Source organism: Acromyrmex echinatior, chromosome 16, assembly GCF_024713525.1.
Source record: "Acromyrmex echinatior isolate Ae372 chromosome 16, ASM2471352v2, whole genome shotgun sequence".
Classification (NCBI taxonomy): domain Eukaryota; kingdom Metazoa; phylum Arthropoda; class Insecta; order Hymenoptera; family Formicidae; genus Acromyrmex; species Acromyrmex echinatior.
This window is the reverse complement of record NC_141867.1, coordinates 651,992-670,523: the sequence shown is the minus strand read 5'-3', so window position 1 is coordinate 670,523 and position 18,532 is coordinate 651,992. Positions and strand designations below refer to the sequence as shown.

Sequence of the window (18,532 nt, the reverse complement as noted above, 5' to 3'; positions counted from 1 at the left end):
TATAAAAATAATTGGGCAATTTAGCAATCTGCAGAAGACTCGAAGATGTCCCAAAAAAGTGTCTTTCTTTTTAATAAATTATTTTTAATAACCATGTTTTCAGATTGGTTTGAAAAAATAGAGAGTGTAAAAAACTCGAAGAATGAAGATCTCGCAATGTTTATCAGCAGATATTCATGTGATAGTCTAGAATAAATTAATTGAAAAGTAACACAATAGATAGATAAAAGGATGCTGCAATTTTCTCACACTTTTTTGGCACACTTCTGTATAAGTCTGCAATATTCAACAATGTTCTTATTTGACTTTTTATCCATTTATATATCGTTAAACGGGAACCAACAAGTACTAGCTTCACGCCGCGGTGGCGGATCACTAATGTTTTTTTTAACATTTATTTTATTATTTTTTTAAAACGGCTTTCCTTATCCTTTCATTTTATAATATCGTACAGACGGCAAATAATTCGCCGAAATCTTATTCTGAAAAATAAACATTGAACAAGAACCTTTAAAATTCTAGTATTTAGCGGTTGAAATACATATTGTCTTATGTAATGCACATCACTAATATTTCAGTGCCAGACAAAAACGCATCCTTGGTATAGATTTCTCAAATATCTGTCTTATCTTAAGTTACTTGTCATGATATTACGCAGAGTAAAATCTTCATTACAACCAATAGGATAAATAAAATAAAATATGATAAAATAAGTAATATGAAAAATAAAAAGCATAAAGAGAGCATAAATTAAAAAAACTTAAATAAAATATTTTTTTATTTTGGCACTCACTTTGGCTTGGTAAAAACGCAAATAATTACATTAGTTAGTTACTAATAAGAACTTAATCAGCATACTTACAGAAACTCAATCCGTTTGCATGACTATGCGACTGATTAGCAATAATAGGAGAACTATATTATTATAGTTTTTTATCTATTACAAATAATAGAAGAAAATAAATAAAAAGTTTAAATAAAAAAAATATATATCCTACATTTCTGGCAAATATTTTTTTCAAGTTGCATAAATAAAAACACATTCCCAAATTATTTTCTACCAGCACGCTTTCAAAAAATAATTAAAAAAGTTGATATTTCTGAATCAACTATAAGGACTTAATGTTCAAAAAAAAATATCGTCTAGATATTCATACGAGAAATTTGCCATTTTTCGTGTTCGTCTCTAAATATCACAAACTTCTAGTCATCTTGCGAATATCTAAACGATAGTAATCAGTAAAAGTTCGATTTAAATTTGACACTCGGATTTGGCATATATTCTCAGCCCCATCAACCGCGAAATTGCAACCGCAATTGATTTCAAATCGAAAAACACCATTCTCATTTTACATCGCGACTTCGCAGACTCTGACGAGTCACTCTCTGCCGTGTTGATGACGTGTTTCATGCTGGCCGACGACAATACCGGGCAGCGACGGTTGTAAATCGACGTGCCGATGATTGATATGCGCTTTAAGATTGCGCTCGTACTTGGAGCTGAAAGCGCAATGTGGGCAGCTGAAGGACGGCGCCTTGCCGCACTCATACAGCAAGTGCCGCTTCAGGATGTACGCGTTTTTGTAGCTCTTACCACACCTCGAGCAGTTGTGTCGGCGATCGTGATGCGCTAGGCCGCTGCCGCTGCTGGGATGATTGTTGTTGCGACTGGTTGCATGTCGCGACGGACAGTGCAGCCGGGGACGACGCTGTGGCGTCAACGGTGCCGGCACGTCACTCGCAGCCGTCGACGACGACGTCGTCGTCGCGGAGTTTGCGCTCCTCGAGACGCGCCGCGAGCCGTCACCGGTCCAACCGAGGCCGGCGAAGAAACCTGTAAAAGACGCAAGCAGACGTGTCGATAGTACGATTAGTATTGCGATCTGTTGGCTGTACATGCCCCCCGTTCAGACGGGGGCCACGCGTGGTTACTGTACTCTTTACAACGGCGCGGGCCATGCCAACAAAAAAAAGACATTCAAGATCTCAAGCTTTAGCAACAACGAGCATGTGGCGTCGGGAACGGGATCAAGGAGCAGGGACGATTTTTGACGGTGATAATGATTATCTACTTATCAGGGAGCTTTCTCGCAGATGTCTAATTGAGAAAGTCCCTGGTTGGAACGTGTATGAAGTGTAAATCGGTATATCGCGAATTTTTATAAAATCTGCCGAAATGTACCGAAATGTGCCCTAAAATAAAATTAGACTTGCGGGTCAATTTTAAGCAGAAAGAAGTTATAAGCACTTATAAGTTCTTACAAATCATACGAGAACAAATTACGAGTCTTATACGTTTCTGCTTAAAATTAACTTATTGAGTAGTAACTTTACGTCAGAATGAAAGATTTTAGTATCACCAAATATTGGATCATTTTCTTTAACGCTACATAACTCTAAAAGATTCCTTCTTATTAAAAAATTTAAAGTTAAAATTCTGCTACTACTGTCCTATCATACCGTACTGGAGAAATTCTAGATTGATAAATCTTAGAACTTTTTTTGTACTCCTGTCTTGTGCTGGTTTCCTTCAACATCATACTTGCTTTCTAAAAATCATAATTTTCTTTGCTTTAAAATGTAACCAATTTTAGTAAACAATGTCGGGATCAGGGCATTAATATCTATTAATTTTCTTGTAGCTCTTTATTTTTAATTACATTTCTTCGAAGTATTCTATGATATGTTTATCCTGTTAATTTCACGTTTCCGGAATGTTGTGAATCTTCTTAGTCTCTTCTTAGAATCTTCCAAGAGTCCACACCCATTTACGCCATCGATTGCAGCACCTGCAAAAAATTCAACTAGTCAGTATGGAATGGTAACTAAATGATTCCGAACAAGTTCAATGCTTGTCCTTAAAGAAGACTTTGAATTATATCTTCTGTGCCACTTTGATAAATATCTTGTAAAGGCGTTTTTATTTTATACTTTTACTTTAAAGTAGAATATAGAGATTTTGAAAATGTCCGTTATATACGTCATACTCTGTAATGTTTATCAATTAACAGATAAGAAAATTTATGTTCAGAATTATAAAAGGTTTTTTTTAATTACGAATGACAAATTTTTTTTTCTCTTTTAAAGTAGATATGCTAAATCACAGACATAATCCATGAAATTTTTAATTACTTATAAGATCGTTTCTCTCTCTTTACATAATTGGACAAATTACTAGTAACAAATATTCGAACGTCCAATATCACCGATTATAAAATTTCTGCTTGTACACGAAATCATTACGAATCATTTAAAATTTTTGAAAATTTCTTGAGATATGAGAATACGGGGAATGTAGAAAACGCGATTAGGATATTGCCTTTCTAGACTTTATTTTGCTCTAAATTGAATACAAGGCGCTCTACAAATTGACAAAAAAAAAGAAGGAAACAGGTGTTTTGGAATGTTCAAAAGGTCCAAAAGATGATATGTGTATACAACAAAAAAAATAGAAAGGAAGCACTGTTACAGAAATTGAAACAGGATTTGAACGTTCGGTCTGTCGCGACAAACGCGGGATCTCACAAAGTTCCTCTTAACAATACGGATTTCTTCCGATTTCTTTACAATTCATGCGAACGAGAGGTGAGTGAGTTCCAACGCGAGTTCGAGACTGACCCAGCGTTCCCTGCGAGTTCCTTAAGCAAGCGACTCTTCTTACGTGATACAAACGAACGCCGTAATAAACGGCGACGCGACGATGAAGTTCGCACTCCGCTAAATCACGTTATCTTACCAGTAAATGGAGTGATCTTCGTATATGTGTTTTACAGATATATGTGTTTCACATATCGGTTGTATATATGTGCACGTGATGTACGTGCGTGTGTGTGTGTGTATGCCTCTGTGTATGTCGCTGTGAATTCGTCGCAAGAGAACAAGCAAAAAAGTATCTAGAAAGATTATCATTATCATAGCGTAGTCGTTAATAATTGTTGCTCTCTAAATAATATTAATATAAAATGAAGGCAAAAGGAAAAATAATAATTAATAAATCATTCGTTCGTTGGCAAATACATGGCGACAAAGAAGTTACGATTACAAGTAGTATGTTTTGCGTTTGAGGCGCTGAGCGGAAGTTGTAATTGTGTTTACTTTTACGTGTTCTTCTTTCACTCTCTTTCTCACTCGTTCACACTCTTGCTCATTCGCTCTATCTTTCTCTCACTCTCTTCCTCTCTTTTTTCGCTCTTTCATTCTACCTATTTCTGTACAGTCGAGTACTGTGCTTGTACTAAAGAGTATCGTACTTTAATTTGAGTGCGAAACGTCCGTCCATGGTCCTCTTAAAAAATAAAGATATTTATGATACTATCTGTGAATGATCTGGTATGTTGCACATGAAATAAGTCGATATATTGCGGGTATCGATCAAGACGATTGTCTTCGATCGAATCAAAGCGGAAATGAGACAGTTTCGGACGCAGATCGAGGCAGACGTTCCGTACTCGGTGCTCAAATCGCGCGCTCGTGACGCGATTTAGACCTCGCTATTATTTATTACAGATAATTGTACTGTCAATTAAAGATGAACGAAAAAAAAGTCGAAGTGTAAAGGAACTCGAGAAAAGTGTTACATTACTCGTGTCGAGTGGAAAATAACATTACAAGAACAATAAAGGTGCATAAAAAAACATGACCTATGTAGGAATAAATACAGAACTGATTAAATTCCTAAGTAAATTAAAACGCAAAGAATCACACACACATATATTGCGGTTGTCGCGAAAGTCGGGGAAAAAATATCATCACGCGGAGGGCATGATTAATAATGTAAAAATGGAACAAAGGTTGAGTACATCCTAGCGGATTATTGGCAGTATAAAGGCGAGTGATTGAGATTTAAATTCCGCTCCTTCAGCATAAATAAATAATTTCTAAAAAAATATCACTGGTTTCGAGATGTATGTGGAATATCGCCGGAGATTTCGGCTGATGAAGCTACTTGTCGCAAAACAATCCTCAGCTCTTGTATTTTTTCTTTTAAAAAATATCATTCTTTGAATGAATTTTTAGGCCTCCGCACTATTATAAAAAAATTGAACGATAGAAAATAGGCTTAGTAATTATATGAATTTAAGAAAAGTATAATCTTCAAGCATATTTCTTATTGTTAATATGAATGCTCGTCATAATGACTGATAACTGAAAAAGGAATGGAAATCTTACATCGCTTTTTTTTTTTAAGATATACGTCAAGTAGCTTTATGTGCCGGAATCTTGCACAAAAATTGACGACACCCGGCCGAATAATACCGTAAAAATCCGTTCACAGCTGGATGCGCCCAGCGCCTCTTTTGTTTCGTTTTTTCTATAGCCTAAAATCTAAGTCGTACTTTTGAAGGCACTTAACACAAGGCTCTCTCGGTTCAAAACCTACTTGTCTCGACTCTCTCCCTCGTACGCGCTATTTGCTCTTGCTTCGCCATTTCCTACTAGTTATTCGCTTATTTTCCCGCGATCATTCCTTTCTCTTCTCTCGTGTTCTCGCGAAATGTCCAAAAATCATTTAAAGGGGGTTCTGCGATGGGTGGTCGAACTATAGTTACAATCATTTCTCATGTCGTTCACTTTCCATCACTGTTACACCCCTGCACGTTTCCCTCATTCATACGACATTCTTTTTTCTTACATAGATGCAACATATACCTTCCGGCTGATTAACGATCTAATTGCAGCGCATTATTCTCTTCTTAATACAATAATACATACATTCGTTACAGCGAATTTGTTGCCCTGCGAAAACGAGTTATTAATAATGATCGAAAAAGATCATTAAAAAAATCATTAAAGTATTATGCAATTTTATATTCGTGATTTTCTCGCCAAGATCGGATAGATTTTCTTTTAATTGCATTTCTAACACATTTTTAGTTAATCTAAAGACAATATGGACGTGCATATTTCTACAATGTAATAACATGCTTAAATTGTTTACCGTCCATTTTTCCATGCCAACAATTCATTTTTTAATTTCGAGACTAGATTGAATAAAATCGCAGTAGCGACTTGCACACGCTTGTCTGGATTCTTGTTTTTATCCGATCTTCGAATTCGCGATTCAATCGTCCTTCTGCGCGCGGGGATATTCTACCAGCGGCTGATAATACAAATATTATTAATAAAAGATTGCAAAAAAAATATATAATAAAAATGAAAGCTCTTTTTTTGTCAATGAAAGAGACTTGCAAAGTCATCGCCCCATGCTTTTTCTATAAACGGCGAATTATTACAGGCTCACTTTCCAGCATTGCGCGTCAACGCGAGTTTTAGACATGCTTGTCCATAATTTTCTTAAATAAATTTCTTTTGATGCCTAACATAACGCCTTAATATCTAAACGCCGAACCCGATCGCCGAAGAACGTCGATTCTCAATCGCAGGGCCACGAAATTCGCTTTTCCAATTTTTCGATTATTTCGTACTATTCGAGCCAACATAATTCCTGAGTGATGCAAATCCAATGACAGCAATTTTTATATAACATGATAGCAAATCCATATAACCTATTTAAACAATAATGTTATTTGCACTGACGGTATAAAATCCATACTCTTACATTCATTAAGATTTTATTTGAAAGCTTTATTTGTTGGAAATAAAATAGACCTTTTTCCATCACTTAGGAATTAATTGGCTCGCTTTACATTCTTTTCTTAGCCATCGCAAAAGCTCTTAGTAAATATATCTGCATTTTCCGATATATATAATATATATCTATCATGTATAGATTTTTAGAATAGAACCTTATCGTGTTTGCTATTTCTTTTTTTTTTTTGCTTCTTTTCTTACCTCTTATATCTCTTTCTATATCTCTCATTTATTTAGTGTCATTCATTCTCGCTCTCAAACTAAACGTAACAGATTTCCTAAAAAATGGTACGACCAAAAATACGATAAAGCTGTCTTTAAAATAATTAAAATGCGTTTATTTAATCCCAGAACGACAAACAAATAGGTTTACAGATTAGCTGCCTCATTCTTGCGATCTTCGAATACTGTTCTTTTATAATATCAAATAGATTCGAGATATGAACAGTATATGTAAAAGAGAATTTTCAATTCACTAATAAATTTTTGATTAAAACTTTTGATGTTAGTATAATATCCAATTTTTAAAATTGGATATTATACTAACATATAGAAGTCCTGAACTGTGACATGTGATAAGAGAATTTTATCAAGCGGTTTGCCGTTCTAAAGATTAAAATTTTCATTAGATGCTTTCGTCAATATGTTCAATCGCCCATTTCGTAACATAAATCATCATCTGTCCGCGTATTTTGAGAAACGTGAATGCATGACACTTATAAATTTTCTCTTTCCTGCTCGCGAATAGAATAATATACTTCTCTATCTCTTTCTTTGTCAAAAAAATAAAGCTGTACTTTCTAAATACCTGGATGGCATGCGTGTAACACTTTTCGCGTCCCGTATTATATTTTATCACGTATATTCTCAATCTTTCATCCCTTGCTTTATCTCCCTCCCGCCCTCACTCTTTAGTCCAAAGGAAATTTTTGTTTCTCCCTCAAAAAGTGCAAAACACAAAAAAGGGCGGTCGATCGTCTGCTACAGGCACTACCAACCGGAAATTCTTACGTCCTAAAGATACTCTTACAATATTCTACATAACTTTCGATAAATGTATTGTTAAATAAATTTTTAACGATAAACGCGCCGCGTTTAATACCAGAAAAAATAAATCTTTTGTTATCTATCTATACGCCAAATCATATTTTTATCCTAAAATCGCAAGTTTCTGTGCCGTTCGGACGACCGACCTGGAAAGAAATTTAGCATCTAAATATCACACTCTAAATTGTCACAAACAGCATTCAATTTTCTGCAGTTGAGTAGCATAAAATGATAATTAACAATAGTTCGTGATGCGATCGACTAATTCAAATTGAAAATAAAATCCAGCCAATACCGGGACGAATTTGAAACAATCAATGCTATTCTGTTGCTTGAAATCGAGCGACAACCGTCTAATATAATAGAATATAATATCTATTCCAAAGCAGAGAATAAAAAAAATGTTCTAGTTTCAAGCTATAAATATGTATATTGTCGAATAATCACGTATGTTAAGAATCTAGTCACTGCAAATACTCTTGACGCAACGTACGGTTATTATTATCGCCTCTATATATTTATATTATATATTTAGAATAACAATCGCCAAAATATTTTTAATTAACGAAGCGCTTTGAATTAAGATATCCAATATATAAAATAATTCTAAAAATATAAAAATATTTAAAATTTATATTGTTAAATACAAATTAATTATGGAATTAAAGATTTTTTATGATATATATAATATATAATACAGCATAATATATACTTAATGATATATATAATAATATATATAATATAAATTATGTATATATATATATATATATATATGTATATATATAGTCTAAATATATTTTGCCAAGATATAATACTATACCAAAAAAAAAATATATATATATATAAAATTTTAAGAAATTTAATATTTTTTTCATTTTTTCGATAAAAATATATGAGATTAACATCCGAAAGAAGCGATCAGAATAATTTTACTCTTATTTTAATTTTATTCTAATTTTATTATATCACGTGTTAGAAAACTATTTTGTATATTTAAAAACGCCTAATTTCATGTATCACTATAAACTACTTTCTTTTTGTAGCAAGAAGCGATAATAATTAAAAACCGTATTTTTTTTTCTTAATTATCGCATCAAGAATAGATTCAATGATGTGCTTTTGAGAGCAGAAAAAGATATGTCAAAATAAAATAGCTGTGATTGCGTTTCGCCTCGCTTTCTCTCGAGCTTCATCACAATATCTTAGTTAATTTTTTTTTTGCAATTGTTTCTTCGCTTCGGTTAAAATTTTCCCAATCTCCCAAACCGACACCAAAGAAAAAAAAATACATACGTATCTAAATGCAAGGAATTCCTTGCTTCGCCGCGGGCGCGAAGACCGTAAATCGCAATATATAAAATCTAATTAAAAAGAGATTAATAAGCCCAATTGTTACGCACAAGATTCAAGTTAGACCTGATTAAGAGCTGTGTAAGTAAACACAAAGACCAATTCATAAAAAGCATTTAAGACGCTTCACCTACGTACTCTTGTGTATATATATCTATATATGTATACATATAATATTTTTGCTTACTTATATGTCAAATCTACAAAATTTTATCTCTCGTTTTATCTCTTCCATTTCACATTCGTTTTCTCTCGTATAATCACATTCTCAAAAATTTTTCATCTCGCCTTTTATTATTTCTTTTCTTTTTAAAATTTTTTTACATTAACGCGGCAGACACGCGAATCTACGCGGTTCACACGATAATTTCGTAGTCGGTATAATTTCTTTTCAAATCCTTTTGGTTTTTTTTCTCATTTTATTATCCATTACTTTTTGACATATCTCTATCTGTATGACTCGCTGTGATTTATAATCGTGATAGCCAGCCGAATGATTTCGTATAGACGCTCTGCGTCGTCGTCTTCATTGCCGCGAATTTCGCGATGGCGAATCATTCGGACGATTATAAAGATTTTTATCCTTTTCCATTCCTTCGCATTATTTTCTACCTTCTTTCGCTTTTCATCTCTGTTCTTTCTCCGTTTTTTTTGTGTTTGACGCGAATCGTTTTAAAGGCACATGTATAGTGAATTACAAGTATCGTCAGCGCGACGTCTTTACACCTCTTCTTTCCTTATATCATCATCGTCTTTGTCGTCGCTCGTCACTTCTCTTTTTGTTCTTTTACTTTTTTTTTCTTTTGTGCTTAAATTTTGAACAGAGCTAAGCGAGAGTGTGCAAACTGTAAGTGCGTACAGACGAACGAAGAGAAAACGAGTCGAATACCTTGAAAGAATACAACGAAGGAAGAATATCCGCGCTTCGATCAATATCCATCACATTCCCTATTTAACATTCTTTTTTTAAGCTAACTCATAATACATAATAATTAAATCCAAATTAAATTCCATTAGCGAGGGAAAATACATAACGAGTCTGTAATGTAAGTTTTTCCTCGAAACTCCGATCACATGATATAGCAATTCTTATAAATTTCTTCATTTTATATAAGAATAATCTGATAATAAAGTACGTATAACTCATTAAAAAATTACTTCGTATAAATTAAAAATATATTATTTAATAAAAAAATGTTCCAATTAAAATATTAATTGCATGTTGTATACTGAAAAAAAATTGTTTACTAAACTAAATTAATTTAGTTCGTCTTTATTTCTTCTGATGAAGAATGTATTTAAAAGTCAAACATATTTGATTTACATACAAAACAATTAATTAATTGTGTATATAAAAAATATTATTGTTGTATTTGTATTTTTAATTTTAATTAAAAGAAATGTATCACTGGTGGTCAAGATATAATTACCGTATTTTCAGGTTGTGTGTAAAGAAATGCTTCTCTGTTGAATTATAAAAAATACAGACTACAGAATATTTCTACTTAATTAAAAACAAAAGAATAACACTATTCATGGATCGATATATTTTCGATTAGCAAGCAAAGGAAGAAGGTCAGCTCTCAAAAGCAACTTATAGAAACTTGGCACAGCAGTCACGACTTATATAGGCGACTTATAATAAGATATAAAAACAATATAAAAATTTCTTTTTGTTCATACTTTTCAATAGATTTGATTCTAATTGTTTTTATAAAAATTCATAAATTTCGGCAAATTAGTCAAATCGGTGGAATCGTATAGAGATTGTAACCTTGTACATTTTAAGATAATATAAATTAGAAATCTTTTAAGAGAATTGTATTGTTCTAACATACTTTAGATGTAAATTTTATTTCCGATTTTATATTTCCATCTTATTCAACATTGAAATTGAAATATAAATTTACAACATATGTAAATTTCATGTATTAAAATTAAAAACATGTCTTATTTTAAATTTTTTTAATTGCGTTATAAGAAAACTTTTATTCACTTTTATTTGAACATTATACATTTTGAAAGAAATATAGCTTTTGCAATTAAAAAATTCAATTTTAATTTTTCTTCAACTTAAACTAGCTATTTCTAAGTAATTTATACTATAATGAAAATTTCTTGCGTGTGTATCTTTTTTAAAAATATATACTTAAAAATCCAAAGTTAGTTAAAGATTTATGTAATGTGTGTAAGTATGTTGGCCGTAAAGTTTAATTGTAATAATAAGGCACACGAGATCTCCTACGAAAATAAGATTTCGATGCACGATCCACGATTTTTAGAAATTCGCCGATTTTTTAAATTATTTATTCATTGACAAAAAAAATATTTTTGATCAGCCAAAAAAAAATCGATTTCGCGCATAAAACGTCGCATCTGCAAGTTTCTTATTCCTTATGTTTTTTCCCTATTAATTCCCTTTTTTTTTTTAGCGAACAATATCTCGTTACTCTTTTCGATTTTATCACTATGATTATCACTTTCGTTGTTATCCATACGACAATTCTTTTCGCTGGCACTCTCATTCTTGCCTTCGATCTATCTTCTCTATTTATATCCTTTATATAGTTTATATTCTCTACATATCTCCGGATCGGCGCGACCACAAATTCTCGCGGGAAAAGAAAACGCCCTAGGCGCGCGCTCCCTTCTTTTCCTCTTAGAAAAAACATAGAAAAAAGAGTCATTAAGAGCTAGGACCTACCTAATAGTACTCTTATATTCCTAATAATCTAGTAATCTCCGTTGATGACGGCGGTCCATTGGCGTTACCCTCACGAGACACGTCTCAAGCATTGTGTCGCTTTACAGTCAGTTCCATTTGCTTCTTAATCATATTTCTTTCGACCGCCGTCATTCATCAAGGCCTCGTGAGGCAGTAGTATTATCAATTATCATTCAATAACTATGTATCATCGATCCATAATCTTATTTATCGATTAACTTTATCATCTACCATGTCACCGCTCTTTTTAACTGCTATGTAACGTCATCATCGTCTCTTTCTTCTCTTCTCGTCGTCGCACATCAACGTTACCGTCAATATTATACCCATTCCCATGATGCACTTCGTGTTTATCAATTTACAATCTTCGACTTTAGATCTTAGTCTCTCTTTCCTTATTAACATCCAGCTATAGACGAACGAGTAACTGCTGATATCCTCGATCGAAATTATTTCACTCCCTCACTCTTTCTCTTTCTCTCACTGAGATCTTCTCTTACTTTCCTTTCTCTCTTTCTACTTTTCTTTTCTGATGCCTTATCTTTTGTTCGCTTACTATATGATACGCATCAGCGTGCGGCCACTATCGATCGACCGGACGAAGTCTGAGGAGCGAAACACTACCGCCGATGATTTGCAAAAGAAAAAAATCGATGCGGATCGCATCGATTCTAGTAGTGTGGGACCGAAAGGATAGATTATTAATAGTTATTGCACTTGGACGGAAGACGAGTCCTTCTGGCCTACGGTCTGGCTCCAAGCTGTGGAGCTGATACCATCCAGGAAGTCAAATCAAAGTTATTCCGCTTTATACAGCATTGTCCAAAGAAAATTATTTTATGACATAATTATTTTTAATTTTATAACACTTCTATCTTTTTTAAATTTCAACATACATTTAATGTCGAAATCGAAAAAGAAACAAAAATTGCTAATCATTCTAATTTTTTATTGTCAAACAAAATAGTTGCAAGAATTGTTGAATATTTTCAATAATTGTTTAATTAAAACTTGTTTAATTGAAAATATTTTTCTTAATTAATTCATCAGTTATTACGATTAAATCAGATTCAAAAATTAAATAATTAATTAATTGATATCTAACAGTAACTTTCTGTATGTATTTTTGTCAAAAGAGTATTTCACATAACGTATGAAAAAGATTCGATAGATTCCAAATTTGATGCGTTTAATAATTTATGTATATTATTTTTAAAAATAAAAAATATCTTTTTATGTAATTAAAACTCAAAAACCGATTATTAAAGAACTTTGTTAAAAATTTTATGCACTATGCATTTCCTGGATGTGTATTATTGTCTATAAGGATTCCTTCGTTTGAAATAGAGAGTGCAAGGACTGTAATTCGTATTGTCTGTATGTTAAAAGAAGTTCAAATTTGTAAAATATTACACAGCATAGATCAACGCATTTTATAATAGATCTAATACAGAAATTTTTCAAAAGATCTCTGCAAAGCGTAGAATACAAGATTTCATGAACTTCAAATAAGTTGCACGATTTTGACAATATACTGAAAAACAAACAATCTATCGATGCAAGGAATGATAATTATTCGCTATAGAGAAAATTTCTCCGATGACTTTGAGCATAATATATGTCATCAAAGTCACGATCTTGAGTAACTTCCAACAGGTTTTAGCCGTTGCTCATTATTTGTTAAAAAGTTATTAACAATCAAAGTTCGTAATTATTTCTTCGTAATTATTTCTGCTTTGCATGGAAAATCCTTATTAATAATGAAAAACAAACAACAGCTAAAATCTGTTGGAGGTCAGGGTTCATAATTTTGATAACATATGTCAAGATCAATGTCATCGGAGGAGCTTCTCCTAAAGTGGTAAAGTGAACATTTATCCAAGGAATTTCACAAATATAATTTAAAATTCTTGAAAATTTTTATATGACTTATCTGGATTAAAATATATATGTCACGAACAAAGTGCTGACATTATACATGTCGACATTGCCCACTTGCGGACTTTACCTGTAACATACACACACACACACACACACACACACACACACACACACACACACACACACACACACACACACACAAAATACATACAATTACTTTAAAAATGTATGTAAACGTGTTGCTCTGTATAACAAATATTGTTCCTTTTTTTATACTTTGAGACTAAAACCGTTTGGAAATATTAATATTCTATTGTGATGCTCATACAGATATTATAAATTACAGTCATATTTCTATGCAAGGATTAGCCTTGCACTCTCATGTAATCCGGGAAATTTCGAGGTACGGGAGTTTCATCTTCTGAAGAAAATGAAGTTCCGCCATTTGACTGAATCGAGACTTCGTCACGATTTTTTCAGGATCGATCGCGAGCACCGCTCGCTGAGAAGCACGCGATCGCTCGCGCGCCCAACAAGAAAAGGAAAACTAAATCTATCGCTTCGCTCGCGTTCAGCCGTCGCACATACTTAACTGTATACATGAGTAATAGTAGTAGTAGTAATAATAGTAGTAATAGTAGTATAGTTTAGCTTGTCTCATAAATATTGTCTACAGTATGGAAAGTCGAGCGGCCGTGGCGCGCGTATTTGGCGTGGCGTAGGAATACGGGACCTGGTGCCAGATAGTATTCGTCCGAGTACGAATACTTGAATCAGTTCAGTACTTGGTATTTGATTATATTGGAAATTTCAACGAACAAAGAAAAGCCTATGTTATCACATACATTCAACATTAAGTTTTTCCGGTTCTTATTATCCGGATTCAGATGCCGACTTGAATTAAAATCAATTTGGTAAATGTGTTGATAAATTAGTAATATAAATGATTTAATGATTGATTGTAAAAAAAAAAAGATAAATTAAAGAACAATTGATTTCAATAATCTAGTAAAAATTTTTTTAAGAATTAAATTGATCTTTAACGAATTGATTAAAAGTAAAAAAGTTGGAAAAGATAAATTTTTACTAATTAATATAATTAATTCTTTTGCAAAATATCATGAATTAACTGTTTGAGATTTAATAAACCATTTAAAACCAACAAAATTTAATTTTATATAATCTGCAATTATGAAAGATTATATTATATTAAATTTATAAAAAGATAAATTAAAAAGGAAATTATTTTTAGGCTAAAAATTATTTTTAACTGAAATATTACTGTTAAATTAAAATTTAAGTAAGAGAAAAATTAAAAAAAATAGATGTTGCTTTAAAAGAGCATTACATTTTTATCAAAAATGGAATAAACTAATTGCTTATTATGAAGGTATTCTATCATTTACGATCATCTCGAATGTGTTGCAAAAATAAAAGTTGCAGTACCGTACTCGGTACACAGCCATTCGTCATGTCCGTCGACCCGATCGCGGGCGACCAAAATGTGAGAGAGGAGAAAATAAAGACTCGTGTGTGTGAAATAATACGCGAGGGGCCTTAACGAGGACGCTTAATTAAAAGGAGTTAATCATACGCTTTACATAATATAAATATATATACTCTTAAATGCATCATATAGGAATCTACGTTTGTGTATCTGGCAGTCTGTCGATCACAATGCTGTAGGAATACCTCGCGGTAGTGTGGACAATATATCTATATGTATGTATATAAATATATATGTGTATGTACGTGTATATGCATGTACGGATGCGTGTGTGTACGCGTGCATTCACGCGTAAGTTGCGTGTAGACATATACGTGTGAATACGTATATGGAGATACTTCTCTGTCTGTCTCTATATCTCTCCTTACTAGCATGCGGATATGTTTGAGTATGTAGGAAGCATAACGAAATGCGGGAGACAATCCGCGCGAATCCGTGCCTAATACTGTGTTTGCTTCGTTGCGAGGAATACAGTGTAAATGGCTGTCTTGCTTGAACAAGACTGTGGAAACTTCTTCATCGCTTTCAGGCCGTCAGTTTAACGCGGCGTATTCATCTCTGTACAATTTTTAAAATATCTCCTAAATCTAAAATTAGTAGTACGTGTGACTAATATTATATATTAATAATATTAATAATTAACTTAATTAAATAGTAATATATAATCCGTGTATTTTAGAATTTTAATGATATAATTTTGCGAAAATATTCTTCCAAATATAACAAAATGATTAGAATCAGGGAAATTAAATGAAAATAAATTATTAACATTTTCATGAAAATTTTTTAAAATAACTTACAAAATATATATTCTTTCGTAATAAATAATTTATACATATATATTATAATTTCATTCAAAAGATAATTTTACAATAAATTTTGTAATAAATTTCACGGTACGTTTCTCAAACGAAAGTTTTTCCTAGATACGCCAATAAACTCAATAAAATTTTGTAAACACCTGCCTGCAAGTTTAAATCATAAATAATTATAAATTTTTAAATAGAAAATATTTTAATATCTCTGTTTAGATATTTTCTAAATATATTTAAAAAAATTTCTAATAAATTTCTCATTGAATTAAACGTGCACGTCCAGTAATGACGAATGAATAGATTTAAACAGTTAAGGACAAACTTAAAAAAGCAATTTCAAAATTCATAAGATTTTCCTTAAATATGATTACATTAAAGGAAATTATGATATTTATAAGAATTTATTCTATTTGCACATTTCAAAATTGTCACAATCAAGCCGTATTGAAATAAAAAACTAATTCCAAAAAAGGAACAAATATAATAATTATTTTTATCAATCAAAAATAGTTTGCGGAATAAACCGAGATGATAGGCAATGTGAGTCGGCAATAAGATTTCCAATTTTCGGTCGTTTTCGTCCATCTCTAATGTCATTTGCACCTGCAGTTACTGTATAATATAAAATTTACGGCACAGCCGTTACGCACGCTTTGGCCTGAAAGGGATGAAGTTCTGGCTCGCTTTTGAGGATCAACCTCCGAGAATTCAGAGCTGTCTTCTGAGCGATTTTATCATCGTTGATACTGACGTGACTCCGTGGCTTGCAGTCGTACGTTATCGATATGTCGCGCGAGTATTGTAATGTATATCGGATCGACGGACGTTTGCTGACGTGACTGCGTTTTCGATTTCTTCGGAATATTTTCTTTCTCTCATCCACTCTCGCATCTCTTTCCCTCTCTCTCTCTCTCTCTCTCTCTCTCCCTCTCTCTCTCTCTCTCGCTCTCTTTCTTTCTCGTATTTTTTTATGTCCCCAGTGAGCCACACGCGCACGGCTACGCCCGTTTAAAAATATGGAACCAGTGTGACCAGAATGGTTGCTATGGAAGAGCTCCGGTTTACCGGACGGTCTCAGTCCTACCCGGAGCGGGGCCCCGGAGAAAAGAAGAAATACAAAGGAAAGTTCTTTCTAACGATTGCGCCTTGAGCCCGCGTTTGTCACGAGATCGCTTCACTACCGGATGTCAACGAGGATGAATGCACTGAAAGATGATCGATCGTTCGTGTTCCATCCTCATGATTTCACACATTGTGATGTCGATATCACGGTTTAAACATAAAAAAGAACGTATGTGAGCGATCTGTTGGACACAAACCAAAACAGGAGAAACGTCCTGTTTCGACGGGCCGGCTTGAGAATGAAGTTCCTGGGCCATACGTGAAGTACGCCCCGGGCGGGAAATCGACGCGTTCTCTTGTTTACACGCGGCATATATCTCATTACGTAAAAATAATAATTAATTAATTAATTAATTAATCGTTCAATTATGTCATTCACATAATAATAAACCTTAAAAAAGGATAAAAAAAATATGAATCCAAGATCGTGATGAGGGGGTGGGCGGTCCCCTCTCTCGAGAAACAGAAGTCTCGACGCTCACCGTCATTAGCTTTAATCAATTATCGTTTTTTTGTTTATCTTTATAACGCCATTGTACACCAATTTCAAATCCTTCCCAAGTTCCTTCTTCTTAATTTTCTCATTTTGCTCTCTTCGAAGTCGTGCATGTTGAACGTCGATCGTGCGTAAGAGAGACGTGTCTCCTCTTCTTCGCGTATCTCTTCTTCTATTTTTTTCTTTTCTTCCGTCGTCTCTCCCACGCGCGATCGAGTCCGCAAACGATGCCGACGACGAGCACTGGACGTTCACCCTCCCCTTCGTTCATCTTATACGAGTTCTTGTTTGTAAATCTTCTCTTTGTGCATTCGCTCCATATGTCGCGCAATATGCATCTTCTGCTTCGCCTTGTAAACGCAATGAGGACATTGAAATTGAGGCTCTTTGCCGCACTCCCACTTTTGATGATTTCTCAGGCTACTCTTTAGCTTGTAGACCCTGCCGCAGGCCGGGCAGTTGAAACCCTCCGGATTAGACGAGCCGGATCCCAAACCCTTGCCCAATCCCGCTCCGGATCGCCACATGATCGACGGCACGCTGCTCCATCGCTGCCAGGCCGCTGCCCATTTCAGACCAGTGATGCTCAAGTCTTCGGCTGGAACACAAGATCCCCGGCTTTATTAGTATGTGTCCCATACGAACGCACGATCGATTGAGGCGAAATCTTTATTGTGTTGCCAAGCGTTCGAGTTTCAAGGAAACGCGGCCAACAGTACCTGACCGTCGTTCCCCGTTTTCGGTCTTAAGAATTAGAACTTAGTGGCTAGGGGACATTGACTTTAGAGATGGGTGTCGATGGCTCGCTGATTCGGTACCTCGACGTGCCTCTTCGATGCCCACTTCTTTCCTTTTCCCTCGTTCTCTCTCGTATCCGCGAATGGACTGTCGTTCACATATATTTAAAAAAATAGTTTAAAGAGAAGTAGAAAAATCGAGGTTGTCGTCAGAAGCGAAAGGGCACTTCCTCGGCGAGTCCTAAAAAAGAAAGCCATTTC

General features: G+C 33.8%; 1 protein-coding gene across 1 annotated transcript in view; it reads right to left on the bottom strand.

The window, feature by feature from the left end:
• Positions 1–3,315: 3,315 nt before the first annotated feature.
• LOC105145116 (longitudinals lacking protein, isoforms A/B/D/L) overlaps positions 3,316–18,532 on the bottom strand; it is a 191,214-nt gene continuing 175,997 nt past the window's right edge. Inside the window, exon 7 of the mRNA XM_087414237.1 lies at positions 3,316–18,132. Within this exon, the coding sequence (XP_087270363.1) occupies positions 17,807–18,132 (326 nt within the window). The 3' untranslated portion in view covers positions 3,316–17,806. The remainder of the gene's footprint in view (positions 18,133–18,532) is intronic.